This window comes from Lissotriton helveticus, chromosome 4_1 (genome assembly GCF_964261635.1).
Source record: "Lissotriton helveticus chromosome 4_1, aLisHel1.1, whole genome shotgun sequence".
NCBI classification, from domain to species: Eukaryota; Metazoa; Chordata; class Amphibia; order Caudata; family Salamandridae; genus Lissotriton; species Lissotriton helveticus.
In genome coordinates, this window is record NC_136063.1 from 393,569,645 (window position 1) to 393,591,588 (window position 21,944).

The window sequence follows — 21,944 nt, forward strand, 5'->3', positions numbered from 1 at the left end:
AAAAACCCATAGAGAAAAAATCCTAACTATATATACCTACTGGCGACCGCCAGTAGGTAATATATATATATATATTATCATAGAACAGAACTATAAGCAGCCATCACTGTGGTTTGAAGTCTCAGAGAACAGCATAGACTGTCGCAAAGCAGTACCATACACATACATCAGCAGGGGACATGTTTCATTGTAGAGGCTAGTATGCTGTCATTTGACATGTTAGAAATAGTAGCACTCATTACTAGTACAGAAAGAATAGTAATTTAACTTATGCAGTAGCTTAGTATATATCTTTAAGTCTCAGAAACGTTTACAAAACCCTTACATTCACTGGATGATGTTATCAGTGATGTCATGAGTGATATCAATTGAGATCTCATCAGTGATGTCACTGACCATGTTATGAGTTCAGTAATATGCGAGTTCAAAAGCAGTGCAATGTGTGGGCATTATAGTTAGCTCGGCTATAATGTCCCTGTAACCTTTGCTTTTGTCAGTGAGTATGTACAGATAGATAGATAGATAGATGATACTCAGTGGCGAACTAGTTCTAGTTAGGTCTACATTTCCTTAGGAAATGCCTTTTTTGTTTTGTAATAACTTTGGCACCATTTGATGAATTTTCACAAAACTTTCCAAAAAAGTGCTGTGTTTTACTTAGCACCTTCCTGGAATATTTTGGGATGATCGGGCAGGTGGGGGTGAGTAAAATGGGGGACTCAAAACATAAAATCTTCAAGCATTTCCCATAGACTTTTTTGGAACACGATACCGCAAAAACTGCTGAACGAAATGACACCAAATTTGGCAGAAGGCTAGATCTTAGCCCAGAAAACATCCTTTTTGTATTTCGGTGTAAATCCATAGTTTAGGAGAAATGAAAGTACAGATATATTTATACATCTAGATGGTTAGGTTTGAGGGACTCTGGCGAGAGTTCCTCAAGCTAAACTTAAAAAATAATAAAGCATTCTTATTGGCAAATGGGGCTTTTTGTCCCGTGGGCCATCTTACTCCTGAACACTCTGATTGACTGACCACAACATGAATAAAATGTTGTTGCAGCCATTACAGGATTCAGGATGTAGTCACTAGTCTGCTGTACCACAGGAGAACCAGAAAATAAATTGGCAGCTGCCATTTAAAAAGAAATAAATATGACCCCGTATGGACCACGAATTGTGGGTCAATGTATTCTAATTTTTATGGGGGAGAGCATTCATGGGGCCCCCTACTCCCTGCCGATTACAGCCCAAGGAACCCCATCCCCATAAGCCCTGCAGAATATTCAAAGAAGAGGGGGGCACACGGCCCCTTCAAAAGCCAATTATGGCCCCTGGCACACCATTCCCCGGGCTTGGTATAATATTCGAATGGGGGGAGGGTACACAGCCATTCCCTGTGCCGATCACAGCCTCGGGGACCCCTTGGATAGTGGCACAATCTTTCATATGGAGGGGGGCATGCTGCCCCTTCTACAAGCAAATCACAGCCCTGGAAGCCCAGATCCAAGGCCTGTCTTAAATATTACACGGGAGGGTGCATGTGTCTCCCTCCCCAAACCTCTTATGGCCCCTTGGACTCCATCCGATGGGGTATTCTCCGATGTGGAGTCGCCGGGAGCCGGGAGCTTGCGCAGAGAAAACTTGTCTGCTCCCATCTTGCACCTGCAAAAATGCCCCTACCAGGGGGGGAGTAGGCATTTGTTTCCCTGCGTGTGCTCGTGAGGGTAGCGAAATTCAGATTGCTCCTTACTAGAGCGAGCAATGAAAAATGCCTGATTTCATCAGGCAGGAGTAATGCAGCTCCCACTGTACCCAGGATGGGTGCATGCGGTAAGCAGGTGGGGCCACGGAGGCCCTAGAGATCCACATGCAGCCCCCAATGTTGTTTGTTGTGGGTGCCCAGGGTGGGCACCGGGTCACCCACAATCAGCCCTGGAGCCTATAGAGGCTTGGGGTCTGGATAACAACCTGCCCCTGATAACAAAGAACACAGTCCAGAGAGATGGGGTCTCCGAAGCCCATAGAGGCTCACGAAGGGGGGTAGCTGCCCCGATTAAAAAAGCAAAACAAATAGAACAAGGTCCCAGGAATGCAGTCTTGGGGCCATAAGAGACTTGGGGAAGGGGCCACCCCCCCTCCCTATAGAAAAGATCTCAGCCCAGGGGGATGAGGTTCACCGGGAGCGTAGAGGCTCGGGGAGGGCAGGATGCCACCACCCCTAAGACAAAATAACACAGGGCCTGTAGATGCTCGAGGAGAGGGGCCACATGCCCCCTCTCCTTAATAAAGCAATATAACCCCACGGGATGGGGTCCCTGGGACCTGTAAATGCTGGAGGAGGAGGGCCACATGCCCTCTCCCCAATAATATATATTTTTTAAAGGGTGTCCTGGGTGGACACTAGGACAGAAAAAGTATTAATAAATGAGCGGCAGGAGCTGCTCATTTATTAACTGCTCTTTGAAGAAGAATCCCATAATGCCCTGCAAAGGCTTTTTCGTTTATATTTTTCTGAACTAGGTAGTGCCCATAGAACAGGGAGTGGGGTCACCAAGCCTTTTTTTAATGTTATGGGGCTCTTAGACAGTGGAGCAGGAAGTCTCCATGGTAATAAAATCCATGGCCTGAGGGAGAGCTTATTAGGCCTGGGAGGAGTTTGCAGAACTCTGTGAAGTGACCAAAAAACTCAGCTACGCATAGTTCTGCAAGCAGCGGGGTGCATCAGGTCACACCATTCGCATGTATTTTTAGCACCAGGTGTTTGGAAAATCAGTGTGAACCGTACCATGCCCAGTGCAAGAGGGTGCTGCTTCTTTATGCCGCTGAAGTAGATGTTCTATTCGAGCTGAAGGTTTCTCAATGCAAGTGGTAGCAGCCATCCTCGTCTGCTCGTGTTGAGAAATATCGAAGGTGGTCTGGAATAGGATTTTCCTTGCTCACGCTTACCAACTGAATGCTGGTGAGCGCGAGCCAGGAGAAAACTCTGCTTCGCTACACAGAGCAGAGTTTTTCGGAACGCCGCGCGTTCCGCAGAGAGCGGTGTGAGAAAAACTCTGCAAAGCGAGCAGAGCGGAATTTCATGCCCAGGCCTAGAGGTTACTGTATTTTTTTAAAGCACTCATAGTTAAAGCTTTATGCTATTCAGCTGGAATGCAGAGCCCCCTGGTAGTTGGTTCGATGGCATCAGTTTGTTTCCTGATAACTGTTAAAAAAAAGACTTGGACATGTAGAATTCTTTTTTAAATACAACTTTATTACAACTTTTTTTCAATGCAGTCGCTTTTTTAACACTGAACTGTGAGAACTAATGAAGTATACATTTAATTATAATTATTGGTCAATTTCTCTCCAAAACAATACATATGCTTTATATATGTTGATATTCTGACCCCATTATAAAGCCAATAGGCCCACTTTTTTTTTTTTTTTTTATATTTTGGTGTTTTGATCCTTTGACAAAATCAGTACCTCTGCCTTACTTAAAATGCTACCCATTACATTCTTCATTCAACCATGTGTGGACACAGGAGTTGGACTCCAGGCCCGGCGCCCACCCCTCCATTGTGCACAAGCCTTGTGCGGTGGGGCTGGGCACAAGGCCTGGCCCACGCCAGCACCAAGGTATGCACAGCTTTTAGCTGTGCGAGTCGGTGTGTTGGCTGTCTGTGGGGGGGAGGACACAGGGCTGTGTGCGGCATGGGGTGGCTTTACATATAATAATAAAGTATTATATTACATTAAAATAAACTAGGAATTCACTGAAAAAACAATGGATAACGTGACATTATAGCTAGGCATTGCAATTATATCTTACTTTTCATAAAAAAAGGCTTAGGAATTCACTGAAAAAAAAGGGTTAAAATTAATGTTATAGTTAGGTTAAATTTCAGTGACGAAAAAAACCCACTATCATGTACTAGTTTTAATCAGTAGTGGCTGCTACCATTTGGGGTGGGGGTGTAGAGGGTAAGGGGTGGGGGTGAGGGAATGAAAGGACTTACCTGGCTACAGCCGTCCACCGCCACTCCTCCGTTCTCTTCATCTTCCTGTCTCGAGTCCCAGTAGCAGGAGGCACCCAGACTCCCCAAAGCCAAACTTGACGTTGCTGTCACCATGACAGCAACATTGTGCTTGGTCTCAGTGCCGTGGTTAGATGCTCAGACAGGGACTGGAAGCCTGTACATGTTTGCCACCAGGCTTTGCATTACAGCATGATGGTGAACAAAACGGCTTGCACACTTGAAGAGTGCCACCACTCCTCCCCCCTACTTTGGCCAGCCCTGCCCCACATGAAACGTGGCCACTGCAGTGGGAAAAATAAAATGATAATAACATTGAGTTATTATCATTTTCTTTTTCCTTTACTTGAGATAACTATAACTGGTGAATTTCAGTGTTTTTAGTCTAAAACGTTGCATTGTCTGAAATTCTATAAATACTGTTAATAAACCCGTACAAGGTTATTATGTGAGCCAATATCTATAGAGCTGGTCTGCATCTGAATAATCCTAGTTTGTTTACATACCAGTTTTGAAACGACCTGGAAAAGAAAAGGGCCTTAAGATCTTTGAAATGTGAACTAAAGAAGGGATCAGGTTACATTCAGTGTCATAGCCAGAGCAATTTTTAAAATGTTCATGATATTTTCTGACAGAAAGAAGTGTACCCTGTGAATGTCTTGCAAATCCACACTTTACCCTAGTTGCACATCAGAAAAGAAATTGCGATCCTGACATTTTTTCACAAATTAATTTGTTACAAGCACCATTTTGACTAATTCATATTGTAATAAAATAAAAATAGAATGCATCATCATCCATGTGCTTTCTAGTTAACAATGCACAACTCTTGTTCTTCCAGGCTGCTCTGGCTGGAGGCACCACAATGATAATGGACTTTGCTATTCCTAACAAAGGACAGTCCCTGGTTGAGGCCTATAATACCTGGAGAGGCTGGGCAGATCCGAAAGTCTGTTGTGACTATGCACTTCATGTGGCGGTTACATGGTGGAGTGACAAGGTAGGAGTAACAGGACAACTAATGCATTTCTTTTTATTCTGGCATTTCTGCATGTTAAAACATTGTTATAACACAGGGAATGGATTTTATATTGAAGTGCAAGTGGAAACTGTATGTTTGCATAACGCCTCTGAATAAAAGATCTCTAGTGAAGATTTAGTCCGTGTTCTATTTTGTAATATACATTTTTTTAAACACTTGCTTAGATTGGCAGCGAACCTTTTGTCCAATGACATTTGGGGCATATTTACAAGGGCTTATTGCCAGTGCCACCAGAACTTTACTTTTTGTGTTGTTTTGGTGGCGATAACCCCTTCACCTTATTTACAAGGTGGTGTTAAGCCACTTAACATGGCTTTACGCTGCCTTGTAAATAATGCCCCTTTCACCCAGCACTTGGAGTAAAAGGGGCGGGAAATGGGTGTTGCAGTGGGCGTTGCACTGCAACACCCATTGCTTTTTGACGCTGCTCCCCTTCCGTAAATATGGGCCAGTGCCAAAATTAAGACCTTAACCTGGCACAACGAGGAGAAATTATTAATTTCTTTTCGTTTTTACTGTTTCTGTGTGCTGCATTATGTATGAGCAAATCGCCATTAGTGATTGTTCATGAGCAGGAAGAAACACCTTCTTGCACTTGAACAATCATTCCTTGCAATGCAGGCACCCTTGCACTATGGTGCCTAAATTGGTGCTAGGCAGCTAAATCCAGTGTATCCCTGCGTTTCCAGAATGTTGGAGTGTGGCCTTACCAAATATTACATTACAGCGCACTCTGACATTCTCTTGTAGATATATGCCCAAGAGTCTCTTTTTTTTAATTCGCTTGGTAAGATTACATTTGCACCTGCCCAAAATTATATAAATATATCCTGAAGAAGGCCTCAATCCTACTAAGAGTTACACAATTAAAAAGTGATATACATGAGTAGCTCCATTTATCATGTGTACTTTAAACTGCTGTATAATGTTGTTTATGTATACATTCCATTTCACACTGTGCTTGTATTGTACTGTGATTTGTATTTAAAATATACGTTCAAAACCGCTGATAGTGTCAACTAATTTGACAAACATTTTAAAACATTTTCTTACTAGTTTTAGAGGTCTCCAAAGCAGCATAATAATTTGTAATAAGTGCATTTTCATCTGTATTTCCCTCCAATTACTTTGGCGTGATTCTGCTTGATTTAAATAAAAAAAAATTAGGTGGATCATTCCTAACAAAAAATATAAAATATAAAGTGAAAGTGTAGCGATTAGGAATGAAGAAACAGTTTGCCTAGCATTTTGGGTTTAGTCACACACACAGGAGGAAACAGTCCTTACTTGTTCAAGAGTTCTATGAATCTATGCTGACATTTCGAAATTAAAGTGAGAAACCAAAATTTCGAAAATAAAAATGAGAGACCAAGATTTCGAATTGTAAGAAAATACCCAACTTTTTCGGATATACGTTGTTACCACGCGATGTATTACATCGCGGTACTTTACAACGCGTCTTTTACAACGCAAGTCTTTACGACTTGCGCTGTAGGGGTGCTTGACTTAGGAATAGTTAAATTTACTATTCCAACACCAGCCTACGTACAGTAGGGAAGATGTTGGAATAGTAAATCTACTATTCCTTAGCCTAGAATGCCCTCCAGCGCAAGTCGTGGTTACGACTTGCGTTGTAAAAGACGCGTCGTAACTGCACTGCGGGGTAACATGTTCCCCAACTTTTTCAGATTCTGTGTGCCAGCATCCACCAAAATGTATACACAGGTTGTTAGCTTCTGAATTGAGCATTGCGTATCAGCACGGGCCAATCCAGTGGCAAGTGTGGATCATTGCTGTAGGACCATTCAATTTAACTTTGTGGGTCCATGATTTATATTGCAGCAATACTAAGACCAGGTAACACTAAGGTCAGCATTTAGGGACGGCCTGGCTGTAAGGCAGCGCTAGAAAAGTGTTGCTATTTATTTACTTATTGTTCAGTGCACGCATATTGTGTACCAATCATACAATCACACAATATACAGAACCTCACAAAAAGATTCTTTAACCCCTTCCACGCTCATGACGAGCTGAGCTCGTCATGAGTTGCGCCGCTCGCATGCTCATGACAAGCTCAGCTCGTCATGTAACGCGGCTTTTTTAAAAACGCCGCACAGCGAGAAAAAAGCCGCCGCACGCATGCGGTTAAAGTAATAAGCAATTAATATGTAGTCATACGCATGCCACAGTTTGCCTGGAACAACTAGTCGCCCATCTTACAAATTACAAACTGTTGGGAGAGAGATCCCTCCGTAGAGAAAAGGGCTCCACCCTCTGGAGTTCGATCCCTGCTTAACTCAGACATTGAATAACCCTTCCTGACATTCTGTAGATGGCATAAAACCAACCGATTCACTGCTGCTTTTGGTTCTACTTCTAAAGAACTGAGTGTGAAATGTCCATTCTCGTTGCCTCTGCCAGTGCTTGCTAGAGCTTTGAAGATGTAGTGCAGCATTGTAACCTGTGTGTAACACCCACAAAACAATTTATGCGTCCAAGTTTCAAAAAGTTGTTGGCAGGGGTACTTCGATGTGGAGTTTCTTCTTGCTCCAGCAACAACAAAACCAGTCTCATTTAAGGACATTGTGGCATGGAGAACTGAAGGGAGTCGTATTTGCCTAGAGAAAGAACTCAGGGTGCTATATAACGTTATTGAAAACTGTTTATTTTCTTAATAAGTGTTATCTGATATAATAAAACCACTACTCTACAATTCTTTTTTTCAGGTCAAAGAAGAAATGGGCGTTCTTACCCAGAAGGAAGGTGTCAACTCCTTTAAGGTGTTCATGGCCTATAAGGGCACATACATGATCAACGACATAGAGATGCTGCACACCTTCACGCGTTGTAAAGAAGTTGGAGCAATAGGCATGGTGCATGCTGAGAATGGAGACTTGATTTCAGAGGTATGGTAGAGGTTGTGACTGGAAACCACAGTTAAACTCAAATGTCTATGAATGGTTTGATGCTGTTGCCTAAGACAAGAGGATGGAATGACACTGAGTGTCAGATATCTAGCCCATAGAGTTATCAACTCCACATCTATGAGAGTAAAAACCTCACAGCAGAGTAGATGCTTTTTAACAGAAATATTGTGAGTTTAGGTTTTTCTTTGTCCTCCGAATGACCTTTTCCCTATAATTAAAACTATGGATATTAGCCTGGGTTTTGACCCATCCATTTTAGTCAAAGTGCATTTCTACCAGGCTGATCAAATAAACTTAGGGATATATCATAATGGCAGTGTTGTCATACCTACATGACACTTCTGATGAAAACATGTAACACTTCCTGTGTTCTCCTGATCCAGCTTTTAGGGACTGACACATTTCTATCATCTAGACCCAATTTAATATCTAACCATCCCTTTAATGCTGGGTGAGTTTAAACCAATCTTACCAATTTGTTCATTCTATTTATCCTCTTTCTTGGCAATGAATCTTTATTTAGTTAGTTAGGGATTGTCAAATAATATCAGAATTTCTAAGAGTATTATCATAGAATAATCATTTCATATAACTAAATCAATTACACTAATAATGAAAAATTCTTTTGAGAGTTAAACATTTTTTATCTAAATAAATGTGATTGCTCATCAAGTACAATACAGCTCAAATCATAGGTCCTCACACAAGAGAAACATCAGCAAAATAAACATCAATTGTACATCTTAAAGGTCAGCACAATGAGAGAGTGAATAGGCGTAGAGACAAAATGATAAAGGCATTTGCAAAATAGATTTATGCAAATTCAAAATATCATAATAACCAAATCTCAATGTTTCTAGAAATCTGAAAAGCTACCCTCTGGCCTTGAGAGTAAGCTCGACACCTCAAGAAGAGTTAAGGAGCAAAGTCAAAGAGTCAAGATCAACAGAACAATAGGGGGAAACAACCTTTACAATGCAACCATTACATCGCACTACACTTACAACGCAGGCATTATATCGCAACATCCTTTACAACGCATGACACTACAACGCAGGCATTAGAACGCATACCATTACATCGCATACCATTGGAGTTAGAATAGTCATTTTTAACCCCTACACTGTCCAACACGTACCCTACTGTTTCAAGCCCTGGAGGTAGAATAGTCATTTTTTCCCCTATACTATCCAATACTTACCTTAAATGCAATTTAATGGTATGCGTTGTAAAGGTAGTATGCAATGGAATGGAATGCTTTGCAAAGGTAGTTTTTTAAAATGCGATGTAGTGTCATGCGATGTAATAGAATGCGTTGTAGTGGATGTTGCGATGTAAAAACTGTGCTGTAAGTGCATGCGTTGTAAATGTATATGTTGTAACATCATACATTCCCATAGAATTAGGAAACAGCAACACAGCTCTCTCCTCTCACAAAGTAATGACAACGCGCACCCATCCCCCAGCCTCCAACTACTAATAGTTATATAAATTCACTAAAGGTCCAACCCTCATTGTATCATCTCATATACAATTATTCAATTTCATTGGTCCAAAACAAGGGGGGTCACAGCACTCTCGACGCGCCTAACTTTTCAAATGCCCCATTGTTTTAACTTTGCACATTGTAATCAGCTTCTAACAGAAAAAATTCTAATATTAATCTTCCGTGGTTTGTATGTTTCTTTATGTATCAACTTGTAGTTCAAATGTCCTCATGCTTCACTCAGCAAGGAAGTTCCATTCATTTATTTTGTTTCCAATGTACAACCTTGACCATCTGTTGAAACAAAAAAAGAGTTGACCATCATCAGGAACTTGCAAAGGACAAATTAGTTTTTCTCCCTTCTACATCTCTAATATGCCATGTTAATCCTAAAAAACCTCTCGGATCTTTTCTGCAGAGCAGTAATATACACTTCTAGGAAAAACAAATACAAGTGTTATTTATCATTTCATAAAACTCCACTATTAAACGCTCTTTGAATGCTTTTGCTTGCGCACATTATTTTTAAACAGGGAAAAATAAACTCTCAACTTTTGGCTGTTATTTTCTGCATTAATCAGTGGCATTTGCGGCCTACTCTTATACTGCCAGCACATGCTTGCACAGTTTTCATCCTTCCCCTTTTAGTTTTGCACTGTTAGTTTTCACGCCATTCGCAATTCACACAATGAGGAGTTCATTCCGAGCAGGTTTCATTTCGCGAAAGCCCTGCTCAACCACTCCTTATGCACAAACAGGAAGCTGAGGGATGGAGAAAGACAACACAGCATGAGACGTAGAAGATCCCAGATGTACTAGGGGACGTTTACTGCTTTTATCCTTGTGGAACGTGATATCTACTGATTAGCGAAGGCTGTAAATGGCATATTTCTCTCTAGCTCGATTATTCATCATTACCATAAAATTACTTGTAATTATGCATAATTACTTGAGAATTATAATCCAGCATTTAGTGCTGTTTTCATGGTTGAAAATAAACCCTCACATCCAAAATGGGCTGGAGGATGCATTTTGCACTATGAAAATAGCACTAAATGGTAACAGACATGCACCCCAGAAGACAGCACCTGCTCACTCTCTTAGTGCATTGTACCTATGCTCATGCGGTAAGACTTTTACCACAAATCACTCTTAATTACTCAATACGATAATTTCACATCACAAGCATAATGCGTAATTATTGAAATTATTCCCATTGCTCCAGCATAATTAAAATTTCTCCCAGTCCTACTACTTATGAGACAGTCTGCATTTATCATCCCTCTGATGCTTCAAATTGAAAGCTGAAGTTTACTATTTTGTGATTTTTCATTCAAATCTGTTTTTATTGAAAGAACAAATCAAGATGAACAATACTACAATCAAATAATCATAAGAAAGAAAAAAAATCAAGGAAACAAAGTAAAGGAGAAGAAAAAAGGAGGAGAGGAACAAGCGAAGAGAGAGGAGAGAGAGGAAGAGGGAGGGTGCAGCAAAAACAGTGCCTAAAAAGAGAGAGAAAAGAAAAGTCAGCCAATGAAAGCACAAAGGAATAAACCATGGCTGTTACAAGCATCTGTTGAAATAAACTGCATTCTGGTAAAAGAGAGGCAACCAAACTGCAAGGCGGAGCCAAATAGTGACAAGTCCGTTAGGAGAGTGTGGTTGTGAGAAGTGTAGGCAAAGTGCTTGAGATACCCCACAACAAGGAACCAAGCCCCATATGGAGGGAGAGCCAAAGCAAGGGCACAGTATCATGTCGAAGCAGTACCCAGCAGAGGAGAGGCTACGCCTCTCGGCTGGGTCCCCAGAGTCTGCCCGCATCAGAGGGAAACACATTGTCCTCGGAGAGGTGCAGTGCTCGAAGCGTTAGAGGCTGAAGATGAGCATAATCAAGTTTGCAAAAATACTCTATTAATGGCTGCCAAGTTTTTGTACATTTGGTGTCGCGGAACTGCAGTTGCGCTGTGAGGAGCTCCATGGCCACGGTATCCCATAAGTGGGTAAACCATATAGTCACTTTGGGTGTTTTGGCCTTTTTACAAAATAACGCTACTATTTGTTTAGCTGTGCCAAGCATATGTAAAATAAGGTGCCAGTGCCTATGTGTCATGGCGAGGAGGTTTGTGGGTTTGATACCTAGAATGAGTGTGGCCAGCGTCTCGGTCAGTGGGTAGCCAATTACCTATTTAATGTGACTAAGGACCTCTTTCCAGTAGGTGATCAAAAGCGGGCAATGCCACCAAATGTGAAAAAAATCTCCAGTAGCGCTCGCACAGCACCAGCAGAGGGGGGAGACAGTAGGAAATATCTTATGTAACCTGTGGGGAGTATAATACCATTGTGTCGTGACTTCATATGCAGTTTCCCTCTGAGAGATACTGTGAAAAACCCCTCTGGATGTCACGCCATAGCTGCTTCCATTGTTTGGGCATGACTTCCATGGAAGTGCCTATCAGGTATTGTGACTGGTACGCATGAGGGGGGAGACTAGAGCCATGTTGGAGGGTTTGATAAAGGCAAGATATCAGACCCCTAGACTCATTAAAGGAGTGCACCAGCCGCTCAAAGGGGGTGAAAGGACGAGTTGGTCCCGGGGCAGAGGACGACGCTTGAACCCAGTGCCGAATTTGGACATACTACAAACAAGCCCCCTTGGAAAGCTGGAAATACCGTTTGCATCGAGCAAAGGATATGAAAGTGTCTCCCTCGAAGAGATCCTGGAGCGTCCGACACCCCCCCTCGGACCAGGCTTGGAAAGAGTGTGAGCGCTTGGCAGACAGAAAGTGGGAGTTGCGAGCAATGGGATTGTGAGGGGACGGGAAAGAAGTGAGGCCTCTGGACAACACCAACTTCTCCCAGATATCCAAGACCGTTTTTGTGTGAATGGCCATGTAGGCGCTGCATGGCCGTGCCTCTCGTGAGAGCCAGGCGAGATCCCAAAGAGGTCTACAAGCCACTGCCCTATCAATATGAAACCAAACCTTCTCGCGTTCTCTCGCAACCCACTCTGAAATGAAACGGAGATGGGAGGCTCAATAATACTCCATTGAATTAGGGCAAGCCAACCCTCCCCTGTCCCGAGGCAGCATGAGTATTTTATTAAAAAAGCGTGGCGTGTGCCCCCCCCCCCGTATTTTGTGATTCTTAACAATACGTTGAAATCACATGTTTATGCTTGGTGTGTGTCCTCATTATTTATCCCATAAAGTATGTCTCTGCTGTGACCGCAGACTCCCACATGTTGGCTCATGCTAAGCTGCTACGGGCAAGTACCATGGATGTGACAAGTGGGGCCCTTTGCAAAATATGTCCCAGTACAATGATGAAAGTGAACCAGGACAGTCACTCTACTCACCAAAATGACCCAAGTCCTTAGGTCGACCAAACCAAACAACAATCCATGTCAGGTCGAAGGACCAGAGAAGTCACTGTGAGGTTCAGTTTGCCGGCTAGCGCTCAGTTGCCTGAACAGGAAAAATCGAGAAAGACAAAGGATCCTAACAAGATGGAAGCCCTCATATCAGCACCATCTCCACATAATACCTCACTGATCAGGGAGCTCACGGAATTGACCAGAACTTTGCTTTGATCAGTGTTTCAACAAATGATTTAATAAAGTAAGGTCAGCTCCCAACTGTTACATTTGGAAATGGGTCTCTTTGTAGTGAAAAAGGTTATAAAAAAATTGTGGAGTATCTTGGTTTTTTATCACCCCATTTCTACAGTAACAAAGTGGCTCTGCGCAAGACATCGAAACAAATTCCCATTATGCCAATTCCTCCCAACTTCGAATTGGGATCAGCATCATATTGCAGGATTATGCTGTTTTGATCACGCCTTTTAGGATCTCAGGCAAACTTCTTTGGAGAATTTATGGCTACCCTGAACAAAAGACATGAGGATTACAAAGATCCCCACGAACCCATCTTGAATGTTCTATGCTAGACCCTAAAAGATTATTATTACACCGCTCACACAACCACAGGGAAGACTCCTGCTGAAATTCTGTTTGGTAGGAAACTCCAAATTTGTATTTCCCATGCCTCTCTAGAGCTTCTTCCGGATCACCAGGATGTGAGCCAGCATGACCATTCTGAGAAGAAGATACTGAAAGAATATGTGGGCAAGAGATGATGAGTCACTTTGTCAAGGGGACCAAGCATTGGCCTGGTACAAGAATTTTGCAAAGTACGATCTGTCATTCAATTCTCAGCCATATTGATAACCGACATAAAGGTATTTATGATCACTGTGTGGTGGGATGGACAATGTAGGTGGACCACTGTCTTTATTTCTGAACATTACACCTACAAATAACTGATTTCTGGTGTGTTGGTATAATTAGACAAACGGAAGCAAAACAAGAATACAAGTTCTAGAATGCATTAACCTATTATCCAAGCCCAAGAAACAATGTTCGTAATAACTGGGCGAGATTAGGTACCCGAAGGACGCAATATTGGCCCTGAGGCACACTGCTCCCTCTACGACCTCCCACCAGCATCCATACCTGAACCGTACAGGGAGTCCTAGACCCCATCTGGCAGACAAACCAATGGGCACAGGGACAACTGCCCGCCCACACAGGAAAGATTCCAGTGACAATCAGGCAAGCATATCCTGTATGTTACTTAACACCAGATCTTTGGTCAAACCACAATTGGAGTTCTGCGACCTAGTACAAACACAAATTGCGAATGTGGCATTTGTAAGGGAAACATGGGCCAATGCAAGTTCGGACCCAGACACTGTTGCAGCCACCCACCTCTCTTCCCCCGGGCTATGCAGTAGATCATCTAGACAGACAATCAGAAAAGAGGGTAGGGGGGTTTGGCAGTATTTTATCATTGTCACTTTAAAACGACATATGAGCCACTAATCTCACCCTGGATTGAGGCTTTAGCATTCACGGTGCAGTCAGCAGATTCACGGGCTATTAGGGGTATATTAGTTGACCCCCCCCCCCTCCCGGATCCAGATGTGGGTTTGCGGACAAGCTAAGTATGCTCATGGAATCCACTATCATCAATGAGAACTCTCTGGTGTTGGGAGATTTTTATTTTCATCTGGAAAAGGAAACAGACCCAGACTCTCAAAAATTGATTGACATTATGAACGTGTTTGGACTGTCTTTGGTCACCAACTGCCAAATGCATAGGGCCGGGCACACGTTAGATGGGATTTTTTACAATCATTCTGACATCCTGCTACTTCCATCTCTCCCCTTGACGTGGTAAGACCACTGGGTGGCCTACTGGAAGATAAAGACCATGACTAGAAATATTAAGCAACATACCTTTAGTAGAGCATGGCATAAAATTCGGCAAGCCGAACTAGGAGATACCATTGTCTTTGGCAACCACGGGACAATTTGGAGCGCCGCGTTGAGAACTTTTCATTTTGGCTGAACTCTGCACTGGACCGAGTTGCTCCAAGAATTCAAAAAACCACATGTAAAAAAATATCCCTGCTCTAGTACAATGAAAATCTCAGACTATCAAGGCAGGACTATTGTAGACAAGAACAAAAATGGAGGAAAAATGACGATGTGGAGGAGAAAAACATTTATAAAACCAAATTAGCCAAACATAAAAAAAATTGTAGTAGCTAAAATGGCATATTACTCGGGGCATATAAAACCTGCCTCAGGTGCAAACAGGACTTTCTTCTCAGTGATAAAAAAATTGACAACACCAGCCAGCTCAAATAACGTGGACACAAATCAAGAGTTCTGCAACACACTGGCGGACTTTTTCCAAGAAAGACGCTAATATCTTTAAGAAATTCTCTTTGCAAACAGCAGGTAATCATCAGGAGGAACATGTTTTAACAGGAAGGGCAAAAAAATCATTTTTTTCTCCTTTAAGGTCCCAAAAGTAGATCAACTCATAGAGTTAATCCCACTTATCAAATCGGGGGCGCCACAAGACCCTTGTCCCCCCAATATCAGGCACATGATTCCTGCTCAAGTAGCACAAAATCTAATGCAGATTTTTTAGAACATATTTGCAGTAGGGTATTTTCACCTTCATTGGAAACAGGCTTTGATTCTCCCTCTATTAAAAAAAGACAACTTAAACACCCAGGACCCAAATAACTACAGACAAATTTCAAGACTTCCTTTCGCCGCCAAGCTGGTAGAAAAAGTAATGAACCAACAACTATCAGAATACTTAGAGGAAAATTATTTGCTAGATGACACAGAACATGGCTTTAGAAAACACCACATAAGAGAATCGGCTCCGGTGATAGCAACAGAGGACATCTGAGAAGTACTTGATAGGGGTGGGACAGCTGCATCAATCCTGTTTGATCTCTCTGCAGCTTTTGATACGGTCAGCCATGAGATCTTGGCTGACCGTATGCATAGGCTGGGGGTAGAGGGAACAGCATGTGACCTCCTACAATCTTTCCTGGCAAATAGACAAAACAACATGAAGATGGGCCATTTTGTCTGGAGGCCCTTTTCCTTGCCTTGTGGAGCTCCTTAGGGCTCAGCACTGAGCCCAACTCTGTTTAATCTTTACGTTACACCACTTGCGACCATTATTAAAAAGTCTGGCTTCTCACTGGCCCCGTATGACACCCTAATGTGGTATCACTGACAAACTCAGAAAGTAATTCGGGTGCGTGTATGAGTAAAGTGTGCAACTGGATGGACTTTAATTGCCTTAAATTGAACGCCAGAAATGTAGGCCACTTGGTAGATAAGGAATTGAAGTTCAAGGGTCAAGCTAATAAAATAACTTTGGGCACCTTTTGCTCCCTAAGTCTAATAAAAAAGAAAGAAACATTTCTGCCACCTGAACTACTAAAAACTGTTAAATGTCATTGATCTGCACATGGATTGACTATTGCAATAGTTTGTATCTTACGCTTGCAATGGGTCTCATGAAAAAGCTTCATACACTACAAAACACTGCGGTGCGCCCCCTTTTTAAAATTCCGAAATATGAGTCTGCCAGAGGAAATTACACTGGTTGCCAGTCAAGCAACGATTTAGTTTCAAAGCTCTCTGCATGGCCTACAAATCACTGCATGGACTCGTCCAAGACCATTTTAAAAAGAAATGTAAATGGTACATCCCAGCTAGGACACTTCGATCAGACTCTGCTAGGAACCTAATTGTCTCTCTATTCAGGAAAGCCCCTTGGGGGTAAAGAGCTTTTTTAGGGCCACTGCCACACTCTGGAATAGTCTCCCACTGACACTAAAAGCTGCTCCCTCCCTACTTTCCTTTAGAAAAGCCCTGAAGACCTGGCTTTTCACAAAGAAGTAGAAGATATCTGCTTATCTGCCTGATCCGACAACGACATGGTCACAGCTTAATCAACTTCGATAACACCAAGATGCCCTGCGGCATGAGTTTGGGCTTTATAAGTCACATTTACATTACATTACATGATATCTGTGGAAAGACAATCTAAATTTATCTTCTCTGTGCTGCTTCAACCTGAAAATTATGTTGATCCAGATTCACAACAAAACGGGCCCTATTACAGAAAGTGCCTCGGGGGCAAGGCAGGCAAGTGCGTCTACATTGGCACTGAAGGCACTGCCAATTAAGTGAATAGGTGGTGCTTTCAGTTATGGTACTTTACCTACAGTAGTGCCCCCCACACTCTTGCCATACCTGTTACACTCCTGTGCTAATCTTAATAGAGGTGGGCATAAGTGGCGTAACGAAAGTTGAAGGGGGTCCCCAGCAAGGTACCCAGAGGGGTCCCTTCTCCGGATTTAATCTGGAGCTATCAAACCTCAGATCTGTGCTGAGCAGTGTTGCCAGATTTTGAGACCCATCCTAAGCTCAAAGCTGTCCAAGTAAAAACCCAAATTCAGCCCAACGCATAGTAGTATCACCTCAAACACCAGCCCAAAGATGAAACTCTCAAATTAGTCAGACACAGCCTTCAGAAAACATTTTAAAGTTATTTCTATAGTCTATTTAATATACATATGGTAGGAGGAGGAATACTGGGTGACAATGAGCTTCTGAAATCATGCCTAAACTCTATTAAAAACACTCATTTTGATAACCAGTCCCCACTGCAACCTTCTAATCAGCACAACGTGAATGTCAAAGATATTTCAGCTGAATGGCTCCCTAAAAGAACATTGAATGGATCTTGCAGAGGTAGCACCACAAAATGCTACATGTATTAAGAAACAACCCTTGTGATAAAGTACTTCCAGTATGACTCTGCTTGCAAGGTTTGCATTCTTTGGATTTGCCTGCAGAAATTTGAACAAAAAAGCTTCTTTTACACTGCATTCATGACAGTTTGGGACAACAATAAAAATAAACATTGTGGCAGACAATTAACAAAAGTGCTTAAATATGAAGTGACAGTGTGAAAACTTAAAAGATTAGAAGAGTACTGTTTAACAGCTGCCAGGGTTACTGCAGTGGGATGAGAGGCCAGAAATGAGACATTCCTTTACTCTGATCAATTCCCTTCCCCGCCTTTCACTCCAAAGTGCTTCACCATGACCACATAATCTGGCACTAAAAGTAATACAGTACCAGTGATGTTGCCTTCGTGTTGTAGCACAATCTAGACAAAAGCTCCTGGTCTTGGCATGAAGCAGATGTGTTCGTTTGAGGTCCAAAAGACCCCTTTTCCCCAGAACCTTCGGCCACACCCTTCCCTCAACACCTGAACACTGATGCTCTCTGAGCTCTGCTGACACTGTCATAATTCCTCTTGTCCCATCCCAATCAATTCCCTTTCATCATTTGGGCTATTCCACTGTCATTACACTGCTGCCCTGGGCAAATCCATGAGCCTGTGCGGCTGTTTTATGCCGATAACCCGCAATGAACTTTACTTGGGGTGGGCCCTCAAACTGACTTTGAAATGGCTACCTATATTCATGTAATTAACTTTAAGGACAAAAGCACTTATCGAAATTTCACCAATGACTTTAAAAACCCCAAGGTAATCCATGTCAGCAAAGCAGCCCCTGTGTATGTTTCACATGCTTTACTTCATTCCAAAGAATATTTGCTTTTTCTAGATGTTGGGCTTCTGTTTTACTTTCATGCAACATATGGCTACATTATAGTAATTATAGTACATACTATGAACTATTTACTTTCAGAGAAGCAACCTGTAGGGGGTTTCTTATTCTCATTTTCATCTGGGCCCAAAACAAAGTCCTCAGTTAAGGGGCCATCAGCCCTCCTGGTGTTGGAGTCCAATCCTGGCTGAGTGCTATCTTGAACCTAACACCAAGATATCTATGTAATGAAGGGAAACAAAGACAATCAGCTTGGTATCGCTTCATAAGTTCTTAAATAACACTGTGATTTGGAGGTACATGTTTGACTCTGCTCATCACCTGTATGTAAGAGATATGCATACGCTGTAAGAATGTCAATGTATGTCTGTATGAGTAATAAGACTAATGATCTCAATACCACTTACTAATTTAGTGTTGTATTCAATTTCTTTTATGGCGCTATTTATCCTAATGTATGGTTTCAGAGTGCTGGACAACACACAAACATATTATACAGAAACAATGAAACATACAAGCGGGTAAAACAATGCACATGGGATTTTTACATAAGGCGATCAGTGCTACAAAGTGTAGGAGTCGCATATCTTCCATACAAGTAGGCAATAATGTAAAAGTACTTGGTCTGAAGAAACAAAGTTGGGATTTACAACATGATGGAGTGGTTGCTTGTGCTAAGACTTTATTATTATCCAAAGGAGCCCTTTTTAGCAATGTTGGAATAACAAATGTGGAAAAGCACTGAGCGATCTGTATACAATACAAACCTGGGATCTGCATGTTACACGTAGGGTTGCCATTTGGTTGGATTTGCTCTAGTATTACCAGTAATTTAAGGGCTCAATCAATAGAAAAATTACCAAAATCGCCAAAAGCTAGTATGTGCCTCTCATCAGTACATACTTTAAACAGTAACTATAACAAGAAAACACTCTAAATTGTGTTATAGAGCTACCTTAAAGATACCCGACTGATAATTAGAATAAACAAAGACAGAAAATCTACATTGATTTTCTATAAAACTTTATTTAAATATACAGTGCAGGCCTTTACAGAATCTTCAAACGTGAAAATATGTCAATATTTTTCCCCGGGACGTGATGCTAGTGATGCTTTGCAGCAGCCACATTGACCCTCTGCGCTATTTTATAATGAGGCAAAACTGTGACGAGAAAAAGCAAAGCTCACTTCCGCCAAATTCTTAACCTCAAGAATTATCTTACTGTTTCGTTTGCCACACATGAGCTCTCAGAATGCCAGCAGGAATCACATCTTGCCAGCCAACAGAGACAAACACCTTATCCAGTTACCGAAGCAAACACCTATCTCCAGTAACATACCCATCACCTGTTTCAGCCAGGCCCTTCTCTTCCAGTGACAGAGACCCCACTCAAATAACGGAGCCACAATTAATTCAATGAGAAGTACACTCTCCTTCACTGAAACAAACATCACCCTGTAGCGGTGTCAACATAACCAATCTCCTTCACAAACAAAACCCACCCCTTGAATAACACAGTCCCACTCCTTCAATTTCAGGTCCACCAGCTTCTTCATTACTAGTGCCTCTCCTTTCTTCACCTTCAGTGACAGAAATGAATTCCTTTATTAACCTAAAACCACTTTCACAAGTGAGATCCAATTTTTTAGTGAGAGAAACTTCCATCCAGTCAGCAGACTTCAGATCCTGCAGTGACAGTTCCCAGCCTAGTGTGAGATACAAGGACCATACCGATCCTTCAGTGATACACCCAAGCCCCTTCTTTTCATATCTAATGAGAGCATTGTACCCAGTGCTTGAAATGGAATAAAAGAAGTGCAGGTACCCTGTACCAGAGTACCAGTTTTTATCAGAGAAGTGTCAGTACTCTCCAATTAAAGCTATTACCTCTCTCTTGAAAAGTGCAGGTACACTCCCTCTCTAAATAGAAAAGTGCCAGTACTCAGTACTGGCACATTTAAAGCACTGATCGTACCCCAAGCAGTCCCTACCTTACTGAGAGTATGTACTGATGAAAGGTCAGGCCTCTGCTCCGTGACATTGTATTGTAATTGCATTTATATAGCGCTTACTACACCTGACGAGGCATCAAAGCGAGTTTTCGGCAAGTAGCACGCTACTCTGGAACCCATAATGAATTAGTGGTGAATTAGTATAGTGAAATATGTAAGTAATTTGAGTGGTGAATAAGTTAGTCAGTTATTTGGATAGAGAAAGATAGTGAAGGTTAGAAGAGGGAAAAGGTTTACATTTATATAGTACTTGATACCTCTCATGAGGTGTTGAAGTGCTTTTCGGTGAGTAGCATGCTACCCTGGAACCGAAAAAGGGTGGATATATATTTTTCTATATCTATATACGCACACAGTTTTTAGATGCATGCCAACATTTTGGAACAGGACAGTGGAAGATTATGAAAATAAAATCATGATAACCGATTTTCTCCTCTGCCAGCTACTGAAGTAGAAGCAATTTTAGGAGGGAGGCAGGTGAAATAAAGCCTTTTTGGCTTTAAAATCTAGAGTCTCCCGCCTCAATCGGGTTTATTCTGAAGCATGCGTTTAGCAGTTAATTCCATAACTATCTGTTCAGTCCATCGTAACCACCTCTATGGCCCAACGGCATGTTCGCGCTAGACAAACCACATAAGTAAATCATAGAATTACCCTGTGTATTATCTTAAATTCGCGTAATCTCGAGAGTGTTTTGCTAGCTGCGAGTTCCTTTAGAACTTGATGATAAAAACGTTTTCGTAAGGTTGAAAGGTTGGCTCCTGAGGATGCCATTCAGAAAGTGCTAATGCAGCCTCATAAAAACAGGAGGTGGCACTCCTTGTTATGTGCCGTGCCCAGGGCACAAGTCCTAAAAAATGAAGTGGGGGGACGTTGACGTCACAACAGGAAGTGACGTCATGAAAGGTGGATGCACCATCAGACCCATTGCCTCCCCTCCCTCACCCCTTAGATGCGATTTCATCCGAAAATCCAGCGCCTGAGCAGCATTCTGAATGAGCTCCGATCTCGCCCCAGAGAGGCCAAAGAGTGAATATGTGGCTCCATTTGCTCCAGTTATCGAGCTCCCGGTAAAATAAGTGGGGGGACGCCGTCCACCCACGAGGTACCCCGACTCGAGCCCTGGCCGTGCCAAACACAAAACAAATATCACCTTGGATGCCCAAATGGCCAGGGCAGCACGGAAAAGAAAAGTAAAGGCTGCGCATTCAGAATATATGCTGTATTCCCAGCTCCAGCATGGGGGTCTGGCAGTGAATGCAGTGCAAGGAGAGAGTAAGTGCACCGGACAACAGGGGTGGGGAGGCTGTCTGTGAAGATAGCACATGGGCGGCAGAGGGAGTGTGTGTGTGTGAAGTGTTTGCTACTGTAGGTGTGCCGAAGACTGACAGCTGGGACGAAACGAACAAAGGTACATTCAGAACCCAC

General features: G+C 42.4%; 1 protein-coding gene across 2 annotated transcripts in view; it reads left to right on the plus strand.

Annotated features, from left to right (window-relative positions):
• Positions 1 to 21,944, plus strand: part of DPYS (dihydropyrimidinase) — a 552,352-nt gene that overhangs the window by 389,106 nt on the left and 141,302 nt on the right. For both annotated transcript variants that reach the window (XM_078686894.1, XM_078686892.1), the window contains exons 2-3: positions 4,866 to 5,024; positions 7,793 to 7,972. In XM_078686894.1, coding sequence (XP_078543020.1) covers positions 4,866 to 5,024; positions 7,793 to 7,972 — 339 coding nt within the window. The remainder of the gene's footprint in view (positions 1 to 4,865; positions 5,025 to 7,792; positions 7,973 to 21,944) is intronic.